The 15,086-nt window shown below is 38.3% G+C and overlaps 1 protein-coding gene across 1 annotated transcript in view; it reads right to left on the bottom strand.

Moving 5' to 3' along the window:
* Positions 1 to 15,086, bottom strand: part of alk (ALK receptor tyrosine kinase) — a 481,130-nt gene that overhangs the window by 7,250 nt on the left and 458,794 nt on the right. Inside the window, exons 22-25 of the mRNA XM_017690776.2 lie at positions 13,937 to 14,001; positions 13,112 to 13,241; positions 11,800 to 11,897; positions 10,203 to 10,295 (exon numbers count right to left, since the gene is read on the bottom strand). Of these exons, the coding sequence (XP_017546265.2) occupies positions 10,203 to 10,295; positions 11,800 to 11,897; positions 13,112 to 13,241; positions 13,937 to 14,001 (386 nt within the window). The remainder of the gene's footprint in view (positions 1 to 10,202; positions 10,296 to 11,799; positions 11,898 to 13,111; positions 13,242 to 13,936; positions 14,002 to 15,086) is intronic.

Below are 15,086 nucleotides of genomic sequence, written 5' to 3'. Positions count from 1 at the left end.
TTCCTTTCTGAGTAGAGTCATCCCTGTGTTTGCATGGGTTTCCTCTGGGGGCTCCAATTTCCTCCGTTTCCTCCCACCGTCAAAAGACATGCAGTCAGGCAAATTGGACATGCTAAACTGCCCCTTGGTGTGAGTGAGTGTGTGGATGTGTAAGTGTACATCTGTCTGTCTGTTTGCCCTGTAGTGGACTGGCAACCTGTCCAGAGTGCATCCTTCCTTCCAACCAGTGACCGCTGGGATAGACTCCAGCTCCCTCCGTGACCCAGAAGGATAAGCGGTTTAGAAAATGTGTTTGTGTGTAACGAGAGTCTGTATTGTGCATAGTATCAGGGAGCAGATTGTTTTGTCCTTCAGTACATATTTCAGTACATGTTTCAGTATAGCACTGTTTCAACATCCCACACTTTTCCTGTATAAAGAAATCTGCAAGGATATTTTTCCACACCTCCAAAGTTTCATCTTAAAAATTGGTTGCATTTTCTGCTTCTGATCAAAGTCATCCCAAATATATTCAATGATGTTGAGATTTAGACTCTAATGTGGTGAGTTTATTGTTCAGAGAACATCAGTAGATTTTTTCAAAGATAAAAGCACTGTTTTTCTTTTAGGGACAGTTCTGGTGGTCGTCCAGGGCTTGCGCAGTTGTTAAGAGTCCCATTTTGTCTGCATCTTTTAATCAGTCAGATTTGGAAACTCCTGTTTTTTATGCTTTATTTATGTTTTGGCTTTCCCCTTTCTCATGCCACACTCATTTTAGAGACATGAGAAAGAAGGTTGCAAGGCAGGTGTGTCTGAGCAGCAGCTTGTGTGAACATTAGTGTCTCTTTGAAGAGGAACAGTCTTCCTTCGGGAGCAGCTTTTTTTGGTAGGACGCAGCTGTAGAAGGTGCACAAACGTTAACAGTGAACAAATTAAATACAGAGAGATTTGATGACATGCTTAGTGTTGGAGGCTTCTGTGTAATTTACTGTTTAAAATGTTTCTTGCTTTTTTCTTTTCTTTTTTTTTCTTAAAAAATCTTTAATGGCAGTTTGGAGTGGAAACTAAATAAATGGAAGGGTTTTTAACTTTTGCACAGCGCTGTATTTTGTCATTCCAACTGTTTTGCAAACCTTTTGAAAAATTCAATAGTGTGACATATTGTGTATTGTGAACACGTCGTCCATTGTCCGAATTCAACACAGTGCATAAACACCACAAAGTCCAATTCAGCTCGATTTAATCCTAAGATAACTGTTCTTTATATTCTTTATAATGGGGCCACATTGCATTTCATTTCCACATGCCATTTGCATTTGGGGCCACATTGCATTTATTCTTCATAATGGGGCCACACTGCATTTAGTCCTATGCTGGGACTGACTTTGACAAAATACTACAAACCAGAATGTTACATAGCTACAACAAAGTCACATCTAGTAAAATGCTGCAGAACTGGCCTATGGAAAAAGACAAGACCTATGCAAAAAGAGAGACTTCAGATTGGATAGTGGATTATGGTCTTCCAAAAGCATTCACTATGACAAATATATGTTCAAACGGGATCATAAATCAATCCCTATCCTGATCATACGCATAAATCTAGCAGATGAATTGCTACATACATTGAAGTAATTTAGCATGAAAGTGTCTAAAACATCCTCTGATCTTCTTATCAAGGGAGATGTTTCTCTCGCCCCCCACAACCCAGCCGCAGTGGTGCTCACAGGCCTTCCCCCTTTCAGACAGGATCTTATCTGAGCCTTCCTCCCCTATCGGATCTACTCGAGCTAACTTATCGCAGCTCACCTGGAGAGAGCTGGTGAAGGGACAGCGAGAGAGAGGAAAAGAGAGAGAGAGACACAGAAAGCGCCTGATTGCTACCATGTCCCTCAGCTCCCTACAGGAATAAGCTTGTGGGATGGAAAGGTGTTAAGCCGGGTGTTTATCGGAGAAAGGAAACAGAGAGCTGGAGGGAGGCAGACATATTGCTTTGTGTCTCTCAAACAAAGACATTTGCACTCCTGACAAAATCTGGCCACTGCCAGCCTTATCATGTCCTTCTGATGCATGAGCTGCTGTGTGGCTCTTTGAGATACCGGCAGCCAGAACCGACTCAGAGAGATCACGCTACACCAACTTTACATATATATGTTCTTCCTGTAATCCTGCACACGGGAGAGGAATACGTCTTGGTACAGGACAAAATGCAAGACAAATGCTGTGGCTTTTTGAAGTGAGAAATAGAAGGTATCAAACAAAGCCTGGAAAAAGCTCTCGGGTAACTTCTACTGTATCTTTGAAGGCAATTTTTTCTTTCCTTCGTAGTAGTGCTGCATGAATCTGGGCAAAATACTAGTACTGCAACATTGCTACATGTTGTGAATGTGATATGCCTTGCAAGGTATTGACTCAAAGTGATCAATACTGTTACGTGGTTAACCCTTGCATGTTGTTCAGGTCTGTTTTCAGTGTTTACCTAAAGAAAAAAATTATACAATTTATTATTATTTCAACCTCAGATTCCTTGGCTTTTGATCATTTTCTGTGAAGAACATAAAAAAAACATCTTCACTCTGTTCTCCTCCTACATGGCCTGCTGTTTGTGTGTGTGTGTGTGTGTGTGTGTGTGAGGGTGGACAACACGGACAGGTTGCTGACTGACTGATAAAGCAGAACCCTACACTGGAGACTTGTGATATTTTAAACATCTGGTATTTTTATGGCTTATTGTTATGTCTGTATTGATGAAAAAGAAAAAAGAAAACAAGAATGTGGTGGGTCCACCAGACCACTGAGTAACAAAAACATCAACACTACACAAAGCTAGCTCACTAGCAGCCCAACACATTTACAACATTTAACACAGAAAGAAATAATAATTAATAGTACAAAAAATAATAATTAACACTGGGGACCCCTGAGGACTACCCTTTGAAAACAAAGGCCTGAAAGAACCTTAGGGGTTCTCAGGAATCCATGATATGCAGCCAGGGGTCCCCAATGTTATCTATTTAAAGATCGCTGCCATATATATATATATAAAATCACTATGCTTGAAAACATGTAATATGTATCAAATTTGGTAACACTTTACATTAATGGTCACCAATTAACCATTAATTATATAATAATCAACTATTAATTTCCCATTATTTAGCTATTAGTTAACTCTTCATTAAGCAGTAGCTGTTACTTAGTAACTTATGAAGCACTTAGCAATTAGTAATGGAGTACATTGTTAGTTGATGAGTTAGTTTGTTGTTAGTTTATGGCCTGCTTGCTCATTATCTGTGTACTAACTGCTGCTTATTACATTGTCAATGAACTAATAAATATTTTTATTCATATAAAGAAGTAACATGATAACTGGCACATATGTGTTAGTCCTGTTAATTTATCTGTTAATTAACTTTCCATCACCTCCGTATATTCAGTTCCTTCACTCCCTTTACTTCACTCACATTGGCTTTAGTTCATTAAACATGCAAGATGAGTGCACACAAATTCACAGATGGTTTGTTGATGGTTGTATCACTTTCATCTTCAGCATATCTGCCAAACTAACTCATATCTGGTAGAAGTGGAGGTAAATTTGGGCATAAATGCTGGATATGTGGCTAAACAACCAAAACTATTATCAACATAATCTGTAATTGCAAAAATAAGAACAATAGAAAATATCAGTAATACTAATTTGTGTGCATGACAGTCCAGTACAAAAGTGGATGTACTTTACATGCACATTGATATAAACAAATGCTGCAACTATTTCATGTTCAATTTAAAGACACATTAAGACGCTTCTTAAATTCCTCTTACTTAACCCTTTCCATTAACCATATTATGAACTAATGTTTAAGACGCGTCTACTTACTGATACATTAATTGCTCTTTACTTGTTTTTGTGTCCCCTCAAGTAAATTGGAAAACACATGTACATTCTCAATTGACATGTATTCTGAATGATTTTACTTAATAAACCAAACAGAAATCAGGAACCATTCAGCTTCTTTAATAGAAATAAAAGTGAAATGTTTCTGTTTCTTTGATTCAGTGTTTCTTTGTAACTTTCCAAAACACAAATATAAAACACATACACATTTGCACCTTCAAAAACACTAACACAACACTTTATCTCCCTTTTAAACACAAAAATAAGTCAAATTATCATATAGAAGCTTACAACAATTCCAACAGGAGAAATATTAAATTTATTGACTAGATTTAAAATCATTTTACTTGACAAGACAAGACCATTTTTGTAGTGTGGTAGGGCTGGGCGATAAAAAGATAATGAGAATTATTGCTATATAACTTTTCCTCAATAGAACGTTAAGACAGGTTCGATAGATTTTCGAAATACTACACCATTCTCACACATCTACTTTCTAGTGAAAGCCCTGGTGGTGTTTTCTACTGCAAGGAAAGTGACACTACTGTGCTGTCACCAAGAGAGGGCGCACTGAGTTTTTCAACATGATTAGAGAAGGAGGAGCGACTGAGGAAACTGTGAGGCACTGGAAAGCGGGGGAACGCTATCTTTCCAGGCTAGCTGTTTTTAGCAGCTGGCTAACTTGAAGCAGAAACTTTCTCCCATTATACCCTGACAGATTTGTGCATTGTTCCACTGATTGGTGAGTGTTTGTCATATTCCAACCATAAAGGATAGTTTAAAACAGCAATTAACCACCCAGGAGCAAAAATCAGCCTACAAACTCGAAAGAAATAACGATTTGACATTTATCGCAATATGTATATAGATATCAAACAATATGAATTAGGTTCATCATGACAACTTTTCTGGCCATATCACCCAGCTCTACACTGTGGTAATGGTTAAAACAAGATATTAGTGTACATACTAAATCATCTTTATCTAACTAGATAGCATTTACAGACAAATAGCCAATTTACAACATCAACATATTTGCATAATATTTGAATCTGAATAGTTAAGAGTGAGGGGCTTCACTCTTTTTTTTCCCTCTGGAAGGGGTCCTTATAAGGGGGCTGATAAAATTTAAGAAACCCTCTTTTAGGGAACCTAAAATGGTTCTAAGCTATCATTCATGAAAACCCTTTTTGGGACTTTTTTTTAATAGTGTCTGGAAATCAGGCGTCTCTACAGGTATTTTGGGTAGACTCATGCCTCATGTCAAATTTTGCAAAAGGCCTTCTCATTCAGATTTTTATTTATTTCTTTTTTTACCAAAGATCAAAGCCCCTTCTCAGTCTCCAATGGCAGTTCTAGATTGAATGTGCATGTCAGCTAAACATTCTCTACCAGGCTGAGTGTGAGTGAATAAGAGAGCAAATAAGCCAGACACCGCTGGGTAATCTGTGTGCATTGGTTTGTGAGGGAGATTTTTAGGTAAACAGAACAAGAGAGAGCAAAACACACAGAGAGTTTAAGCGAATGTCTCAGGGTTAATCATATATATTAAACCAATACCTCACATCCACCCAAATTCCCCGAGACAATCTCGTTTGAAGCCAATGGTCACAGTGAGTCTCTAAAGTCCAGAAGACATTTGGGATTGAAACTTTAAAACCAATTCGTGAATAAGCACTCCCCTTCTCCCTTCTCTCTTACAGCTCTGAACTCGGAGCTCAGCAGGGACATCCGGAAATCTACATCAGCAATTAGAGCTCTTTATGGCGGCTGTCCCGAGGGACCACTGTAACTCCAGCACCGCTCCCTCGGTTTGCTGTTGCCTAATAATCCCTTCTTTTCACCACCTAAGTGAGACATTGTCAGACACCCACTGATGCTGCTAAAGAAGCTGTCAGCTTTGTAAAACATCTACTCTCACAGGTCCTGCCTGTTTGATCACAACATGTGCTTTTAAACATTTTACCTCCCGCTTCGTTCTGGGAGTTTTAACCAAAGAGGCATCCAATGACCAAAAAAAAAAAGTTGAAGAAATGAAGCTATTGTGTTTTCTCTACATGTTTGGAATACTGCTATCAGGGGTTTAGAAACCCTCTGAAGTGTGCCAAGCTCATGTGCCCACCTATCAAGCTAATCCTAATGAATACAGAGGGGTTGAAATGAATTTGAACCTGTAGAATTTGGCAAAAACATGAGCCACCGCCCCCTCTCTTTATACCTCAAATTTAGTAAAACTACATTTGAAGGCTATCTGCATAGGGAGTTCATAATACTTGCTTAAGCATTGAATAGCATATTGAGCAAGGAATCATTGTTTATGAACAGCTTAAGTCAGTATTGGCATGATGGTGGAGTTTTTGTGAAGTAAATTACATTGTGTTGATATAAAGAGCTCTAAGCTAAAGTGACAGGCATTTGTTTTATTTATAAAAAACTGTCATGAAGCACCGTTCTCAAGAAATTGAATTTATAAGGCAGACACTTGACTTTGCGTGAAGAATACCCTTTATCAGTTGTATGGAGGACTCTTATGACCTCATTATTATCACCAAACTGATCATTTTCTTTGTCATTTTTCATGCATCACTTTAGTTTCAGGACATCTTTCAAAACACTAGAAAGGATGGTTCTTCAAGGGTTCTTCGGTAAAGACAGCAGTTCTATATAAAACCATAAACACACAAAAAACATTTGCATGCTTAAAGGGTTCTCTGCATTATGAAATGGTTCTAGACATGTGTTATATATGGGTCTCAATAGAACCTTATTGCAAATTATTCTGCATAGCACTAAAAAATCTCTTTATTTGTGACAAACTTGACATCGTGACAATAGCAGAACCCTTTTTGGTACCATATAGTCCTCTTTTTTTAATCATGCGTCACTTTGGTTTCAGGGCATCTTTCATGGTCTTCAAGGGCTCTTCAGTAAAGACCATATAGAACCATAGAACCATAAACACACAAAGAACCATTTGCATGCTTAAAGTGTTCTTCGCATCGTGAAATGGCTCTTCAGATGTGTTGTATGTGGGTCTAAATAGAACCATCATGCAAAAAGGTTTGTTAAAAACCTGGCATCGTGTAAGTGGCAGAACCCTTTTTGGTGTTATTTAAAACTCAACTCTTAAAAGAGTGTTTTTGGTTCTACTTTACAACTTTACATAAAGGTCTCTGCCTTTTAAGTTCTTCATAACAGTCTTTTTTCCCTTTAAAAAAAAAAGTACCCAATTTAGTCGTTTCCAATTCCACCCGCGTTAGGACTCCCCCAATTAATGCTATCAACGCTAGGAGGGTGAAGGCTAACAAAGGCTTCCTCTGAGATCTGTGAAGCACCACCGCATCTTTTAGAACTGCTCATGCAAAGTCATTTGACAGCTGAAGTGATGGATGGAGAAGGGGGGGGGCAACAAACCACCCAGAGAGAGTGAGGCCAATTGTGCTCTCTAGAACTCCCCACCACAGACGGCTGTAGCATCACCAGGGATTGATCTTGCAATCTCCTGATGATAGGCCCAACGCTTAGACAGTTGCACCCCTCAGGAGCCTTCATAACAGTTATGCCATGTTGCTGATACTGATATAAGCTGTACACAAATACTGTTCATTTAAATTGAAATGATTTGAACTGCATTTAAATGGCCTCTTAAATGCTTATGTGCGTGTCATGAAGTTCCTATGTAAGTAGCCTTCAGATGAAACTCTTTGTTCTCACTATTGATTGCAGTTTCACTTTATTCCTTAATTATTTGTTACACTTATAAAAACTTATTTTATGTGAATATTTATTTTAGTTATTTATTTATTAATGTTGCTTTATCAGCACATACAAATCATTTGGAATGTGTGACCTGAGAGCTGATTTCAGTCTGCTGGCTACTACTGATTAGTAATTTACTGCACTTGTGAGTTCTTTAACACTTCATTCTATACAGCACGACTACACACTCTACAAAATCTCAGTGCAATAAAAAATTTTTTAAAAATGCTACTTCCAGGAGAATTATTAGTTGCATGGGGCATTTAGAGGCTGGCAGATCTTCCTGAGCATCCATCTGATTTAAAGGGCAAGTCCACCAGTTATTTATTTATATATTTATTTTTTGTTTCTTTTAGAGGCATTAAACTCTTCAGATGTCTGGTTCCTATCACCAAAGCTGTGATTAAAATGTGCGGTTAAAATGTAAGACTTACACAACTATACGTGTGTAAGGACTTCATGCATTTTAAAATGAACTTCATTATCTGAAGATTGTATTTCATTGTTTTATAACTATGTTTGGCTAGAGTGAAATTTGAAAGCAGCGTTATTTTTACATGCTGGGTGCATATTAACTGAACCAGAGAGAGAGAGAGAGAGAGAGAGAGAGCGAGAGAGAGAGAGAGATAGAGAGAGAGAGAGAGAGAGAGGAAAAGCACATCTCATGTAAATAACAGACTGAATGAGGATTTCAATCTACATTTTTTCCCTTTAAAATCATCTGTAAACTGGTGGGTTGATGAATGCAAGAAGCTTTAGTGAGTATTTGCCTCCATTGTTTTTGGGGTTTCTGGTAATAAATGATCCAGAAATAAAAAAATAATTAAATAAAATAAATAAAAATAGTAATAATAAAACCCAGACCGTGAAATAATCAGATGTGGAAGGCTGCTTATCACCTACTGCCCTTGGGTCAGTTCAGCACCATGTAGCTGCAGGTTCTCATCACAATGCAGCAACAAATCTGATGGGAACAAACTCATTTTGCAGGCCAAAAGTAGCAGCCATCAAAAGTGTTGCTGCAATATTTATGTACCAATAAGAAAGGCTACTGACTGTATAATGTACTCTGTTGTTTTGAGTAAATTCAATGCTGAAATATCAGTGAACTTGTAAGATCATGTTGTTAGAAGAGTTATAAGTGGGGTTTACACTGTAACTGTTGCCTTACCTCTTTCAGTTTGAGTAAATGAGCATTCTATGTAGCACAGACCCATGGGAAGTTATGCATGTTATAAAATTACTGAGTCAGATTTCCCAGACAATCTTCAACATTTTCCCTTCAATAGAGAATCTCCATTCAGAATGCTTCGTAGTGCAGGACTAGGTTGTAATTCCTATGTGGGAAAATGCTATAATTTTATTTTGACTACAGTTTGGGATTAATGAAACAATACTGGTGACATTTTACTTGAACTATGCTACATAACGCCGACATAACACTGCCATAAACATGTCATGGCAGACGTTGCATGTCCTTATCACCTGGCATAACAGATTTTGTTCAGTAATAAAACATGGTCATGTAACCATAACAGGTTATTTGCCCTGACAGATGCCATCATGTTTGATGTCATGTTGGCTAACTACACTGTTAGAATAAAGGTACAGTGCAGTTATATTTTTCGTTCATCAAGGTACAAACAATGTAAATGTTCCCTCAAAAGCACAACAGTGTTTTTAAGGTCCAACTGTGTACCTTAAATAAAGTGGAAAGTACATATTTGTACCTTTTTGTAACCTAAAGTTTTAAAACAGAACAATAAAATATATATAATTAATATAATTTAAAATATTTAAAAGCTTGGAGATGAGACAGGGTGTGTGGAGTCAATACAACTTGGAAAACATAATTCCAATGGATTATGGTACAATTATGTTCCCTGACTAAAGGTATGGAGATGTACTCTTGAAGGTACCACTCCAGTGACAAGAGGGTTACTGCCCCAGAGACAGTTTCAGACCTTTATTTCTGAGAGTGTAGAACAAACTGAACAAAAACTCCATGTCCAGTCATTTAACAGTATAATGTTACCATGACTTTTAACTGTCATTACATTTTTGCATAATGTTTGATGCCTGACGGTTAACTAGAGTGCACAGAAATTGACATAAATATGTGACATAAGCTGCCATGGCAGCAAATCAAAGATTGCAACATTACTGGTAATGATGGCATGAAACAGTTATATTACTGGACATAATCTGTCATAACAACCCATGGCAGCATATGACATTCACAATATGCTATGGCATGGTTATATCAATGTTCTGCAGCAGGGTTTAAGTGAAGCACTATCAAAAAATCCTTGTTCTTACAGCTGGTGAGAGAAAAAAGTGATTTACAATTGGTAGTTAGAATGTGTGACTCACTCCTGGCCACAATATCTAGGGACAAGGCCCTCCTGGAGAACAACTTGTTCTCTTGCTTTTTTTTAAAGTTGGAACAAGATAATATTGCTTGTAGCATAACCCTGTTTATATGAGGTCACTGAGAAACAAAAACCTTTTTAAGTTTGAGCAACTGAGTCTTGCATATTGCACAATATCTGTTTGCTAAGGGACATACCTGTAGATGTCTCTGGCCATGCCAAAGTCTCCGATTTTGGCCACTCTTCCTGGACCTTTACAGGTGAGCAGGCAGTTCCTGGCTGCAATATCCCTGTGATGGGACAGTGATGTGAGCACTAGGTTGACTGAAGAAATTGTCAACATTGAATGTCTTGTTTTGTGTTCTGCATCATAACGTCTGTACTAAACACAGAAACATGTTCATTTCAAAATACATTTCTACTATCAATTCCAGCAGTTATCGCTTCAAATGAGTCCTGCTGGCACTGAGCTAATTGCACCAGTAAATAAGCATTTAGTGCAGGTGACCTGAATGATGAAATGATGGCAGACACAGGAAATGAACTGTGAGATTTGGGGATTTTCATAAAGGCTGCGGTAATAAAGTCCAATAATGAGAATGTCCAAAACATTACACTGAAGCGATGTGCCATGATTCATTTCTCATAAAGCCTTTCCTGCAGTAAAATAGTTTTGTCACTACAGCATATCCTTTTAATTTAGATACTTGTCTGTACTTGTGTACACTGTAAGATCTGTTAAATATACAATACTGAGGCAAATTAGAAAATGATATGTGAAGCCACCTAATCAAGCCATCTAAGCTGCATGTTGCCATGACTCCACAACTATAGTCTTCTTCTTCAAATACAGCTTTTAAATGGCACGTTCCACTGATAATGCTACTTACAGCAGCAAAGTACATCAGAATTACCTAAGCACACAACTGATATCAGTAATATCAGGAAAAACAGCAATTAGAAGAACTGGTAGTGCCTTCTAGGCCTTCAGAGAAGGCCTGATGATTTCTGGGAACCAAAAGATATCTGTAACTTTTAGTTAATTGTTATTCAGTATAATCATGCTTGCATTTAAACTTACAAGCATTACAGTGTTACACTTGTTTCATTGTTTTGGATGAGAACAAAAGAGATTCTTGAACGGTGAGCAGAAAATTGTCCAGGAATTTTCTCTTTGGTACAGTGTACATTCATGCATCAAGGTACAAACAATGTAAATGTTCCCACAAAGGTTCAACGGCGGTTTTAAAGGTCAAATTGTCTACAAAACTCCTTCTTTATATATCTGAAAAAAGTGATTCATGATTTGTAGCCAGAATGTTCCACTCTTGGCCACAATATCAACAAATAAGTCAGCTTGAATAAGTCCTGGATAACAGCTTGTTCTTTTGCATTTTTTAAGTTGGAACAGGTTAACGTCGTTTGTAGAGCAGCCCTATTTTTATGTGTTCACTGAGAAACAAAGAGTCATTTGTGTTTAAGAGAGAGCACAAAGTAGCTCCAGTCAGCGTCTTGTTTTCTCTACACTGAACAACAGTGAAAGATGGCATGGACTTTGTGCAGGAGCGCTGAAGGAAATCTATGGACAAAGCCTTATATTTGTCTCAGTGCGTCTCCCCATTAGCCAGATTGATGATATGACTGCTTGTTTACCGTAAATGAGCTCTAATTGGACTCGTCTGTCACGGTCACCTGGGTGGGGGGGTGATGTGGAGAAGAAGCAGAATTCCCACCTGAGCTCAGAGGTCAGCGGAAAGACCATCTGCTGGCCATGGACAGACAGTGTATGTATACCTGTGAATGAACTGGTTCTCCTCTAGGTACTGGCAGCCACGAGCTATGTCTCTGGCTATGTTGAGAAGGTCCACCATGGTGAGGCTGGAAGGATGTTCCTGAGAGGAAAAGAAAAGACAGTATGGTTTCTATCATAGAAAACAACACAGAGAGAACTAACAGTCCCTCTATGGCTATGGTTTGACTAACATTGATATACAGCACTGTACAAAAGTCAGAGACCACCCTTCATTTACTGATGAAAACATACAAGTTATTTGTTTTTCAGGGGATAATTCTGAGGGGATAAGATATTCTACTTGCATTCCAAACTGAAGACAAGTTTAAAGTTAAAGTGTTAGATGACCAAAACTGCTCCCCTCAGATGAACAATACTTAAAGCTTTCATCTTTCAGAAAGAGGAGAAAATCAAGTTCCACTCTTGATTCAGATCTAAAAAAAATCCAGTGTTTCTGTCCATCCTTTCACTGTGACACTCAATGGTAAAAGGATGAGTTGCTGTCAAGATGATGTTACTAAGAAAATAGCCAGAGAAAGAAAACTGCAAATCAAACAAAGAAACTCCTGGTGTTTCTAGAACAATGAACCACCCCAGAGTTCTTCCCAAATTCTTCTGTGTAGCTTTCTATTAAAGATATGGTGCCCTGTGTCCTTGCTCCGATGACAGCCGTGAGAGCCAGTGGGGGGGTGAACCTTGAACACTACCGAGGGACGCAGGTGATGGCAGGAGGAGGAGTGAGCCGCCAGAGACCATACAACAACAACAGCCATAAGAAGCCTGAAGGTGGGACACAAGTCCCAAACTCCGCTGGCCCACACACCGGCTCCTGCTGCAGAGCAGGGGCAGCGATGGGAGGCAGAACAAAGCTCTCTTTCTCTCTTGGTTCAGGTGCTCAGTTCAACGCCTTTTAAAAGAACAGAGAATGAACAGATGGGGAGAGAGAGACGAGCAGCAGCGTCAAGAGTCAAGAGCTGGAAAGCTTGAGAGAGAAAAGGACTGAAAAGTCTCGTCTGAAGCCACTGAAAAAGTGACAAGCTTCACTTTGGTTTGGTTTCATTGTTTATTCGGAAAGAAAATAAAATGAAGCGGCTGCTGCAAACGTTACTCCTGCCTCCAGCGTCCTTCCTGAGCCCGGGGTAGCTCATGCTGTGCTACACATGTTTTCTGCTTTTTCTGATGCTGAAAAATGAATAACTTGTAGTTAATGGATGTTTTGAACGAACATTAAATAAATGAAGGATGCTCTCTGACTTGCACTGTAAGCAACTGAGAAGAAGGTACAAGTATGTGCATATTCAGAGGTCTTCTCACCAGTCTGGGTCTTGTCTCCCTAAGGAAGCTCTTGAGGTCTCCTCCAGCCATCAGCTCCAACAGAATAAAGCGAGGCAAGGCCTGTAGACTCACCCCTATACACCGCACAATGTTCTGATGGCTGAATTTACTGTCAAAGAGAAAACATTTGTGAGCAAGAACTTGCTTATGTGCTTATGAGTATGTGTGTGTGTGTGTGTGTGTGTGTGTGTGTGTGTGTGTGTGTGTGTGTGTGTATCTTTGCCAGTGTTGGGATGGTTCGAGTGCAGAGATCCAATGTAAATTACTAATTACTTCTCTCAGTCTATAATGATATTACTGCACTTATTTACTTCTATATTACCCCCTAAAACCCAAACAGACCTGCGCCAGCTAGAAAGTACAAGAAGAACCCTTTCAGTCTTTTATTTAGCAAGAAACAGCCAACAGTAAACATCATCTAAAAGGCTTATCACTATCCCTGCCATTAAAGATTCAAGATTTTACTATAATTATGAACAGCTGACTTTCTAGTCCAGAAAGTAGCCTGTAGAAACAGGCTGTCACATTTATAAAGTCATGCACACAGCTGTCACAGGTAGCACACAAACAAATAAACAGAACATACAAGTAAAGCCATGGATAATTTATTTTCAGGAAATGTAAATTATAAATGTATTATGTGTAAGTAACTCTGCTCTACTAGAAACACGAGCAACAGAAGTAACAAAATTCAAATTAAGCCAGAGTGTAGACTAACATGCTAAACTGCTTTGTTTCAGTAAAAAGCAATAATATTACTGTAACGTATTACCCGCAACACTGGTCTTCATAAATGTTGATTACCTGATTATGAGAGCCTCCATCAGAAAGTCCAGTTCATCCTGCTCAGAGCACACCTCTGGAAGCGTCTGATTAAAGAGAGACACCAACACACTTTAACACAAAATACTGCCACTGACACACTTAATACAGTCTCACACACACCTGCTCATATCGTTTCTGACACTGTATGACATTCAGTTATCTACAAAACTGGATGGACAATTTTTTTTTCCACAGCTAGAAACAGTAGTAGAAGCAGTCACAGCTGACCTTTGGGAACTTATATATCCAATATCCAATATTAAGATAACTGTACGTTACAGAGCGTTCAAAACCACATGTCTATTTAAAATGACTTAACTTTGCATTACATGAGGCAGTTATTTGATTTAGGCATGCATTATGATAAATATTATTATTATTATTATTATTATTATTATTCCTTTCAATGTTCATAATATAAATATATAAAATATAAAAAGTTGCTTCTTAACTTCATAAAATGCATTAGGCAGTTTGCAAATAAAACAAAACTTTTGTAAATATAATATTAATTTATATATATATATATATATATATATATATATATATATATATATATATATATATATATATACACTTTCTTGCCAAAACTTTTGAATGAACATATGAACTTGAATGACATCCCATTCTTAATCCATAGGGTTTTATATGATGTCAGCCCACCCTTTGCAGCTATAGCAGCTTCAACTCTTCTGGGAAGGCTTACCACAAGGTTTAGGAGTATGGTTGTGGGAACTTTTGACCATTCTTCCAGAAGCGCATTTGTGAGGTCAAACACTGATGTTGGACAAGAAGGCCTTGCTCGCAGTCTCCACTCTAATTCATCCCAAATGTGTTCTATCAGGTTGAGGTCAGTCAAGTTCTTCAATACCAAACTCGCTCATCCATGTCTTTATGGACCTTGCTTTGGGCACTGGTGTGCAGTCATATTGGAACAGGGAGGGGCCGTCCCCAAACTGTTCCCACAAAGTTCGGAGCATGAAATAGTCCAAAATTTCTTGGTCTGCTGAAGCATTAAGAGTTCCTTTCACTGAAAGGAAAGGCTGAGCCTAACTCCTGAAAAACAACTCCATAATCCCCCTGGCTGTATAGTAATACCACTGACAGTTGACTATGGAATATTTCACAA

Source organism: Pygocentrus nattereri, chromosome 10 (genome assembly GCF_015220715.1).
Source record: "Pygocentrus nattereri isolate fPygNat1 chromosome 10, fPygNat1.pri, whole genome shotgun sequence".
Lineage (NCBI taxonomy): Eukaryota > Metazoa > Chordata > Actinopteri > Characiformes > Serrasalmidae > Pygocentrus > Pygocentrus nattereri.
The sequence above is the reverse complement of the archived record's forward strand: the minus strand, read 5'-3'. Positions and strand labels throughout refer to the sequence as shown.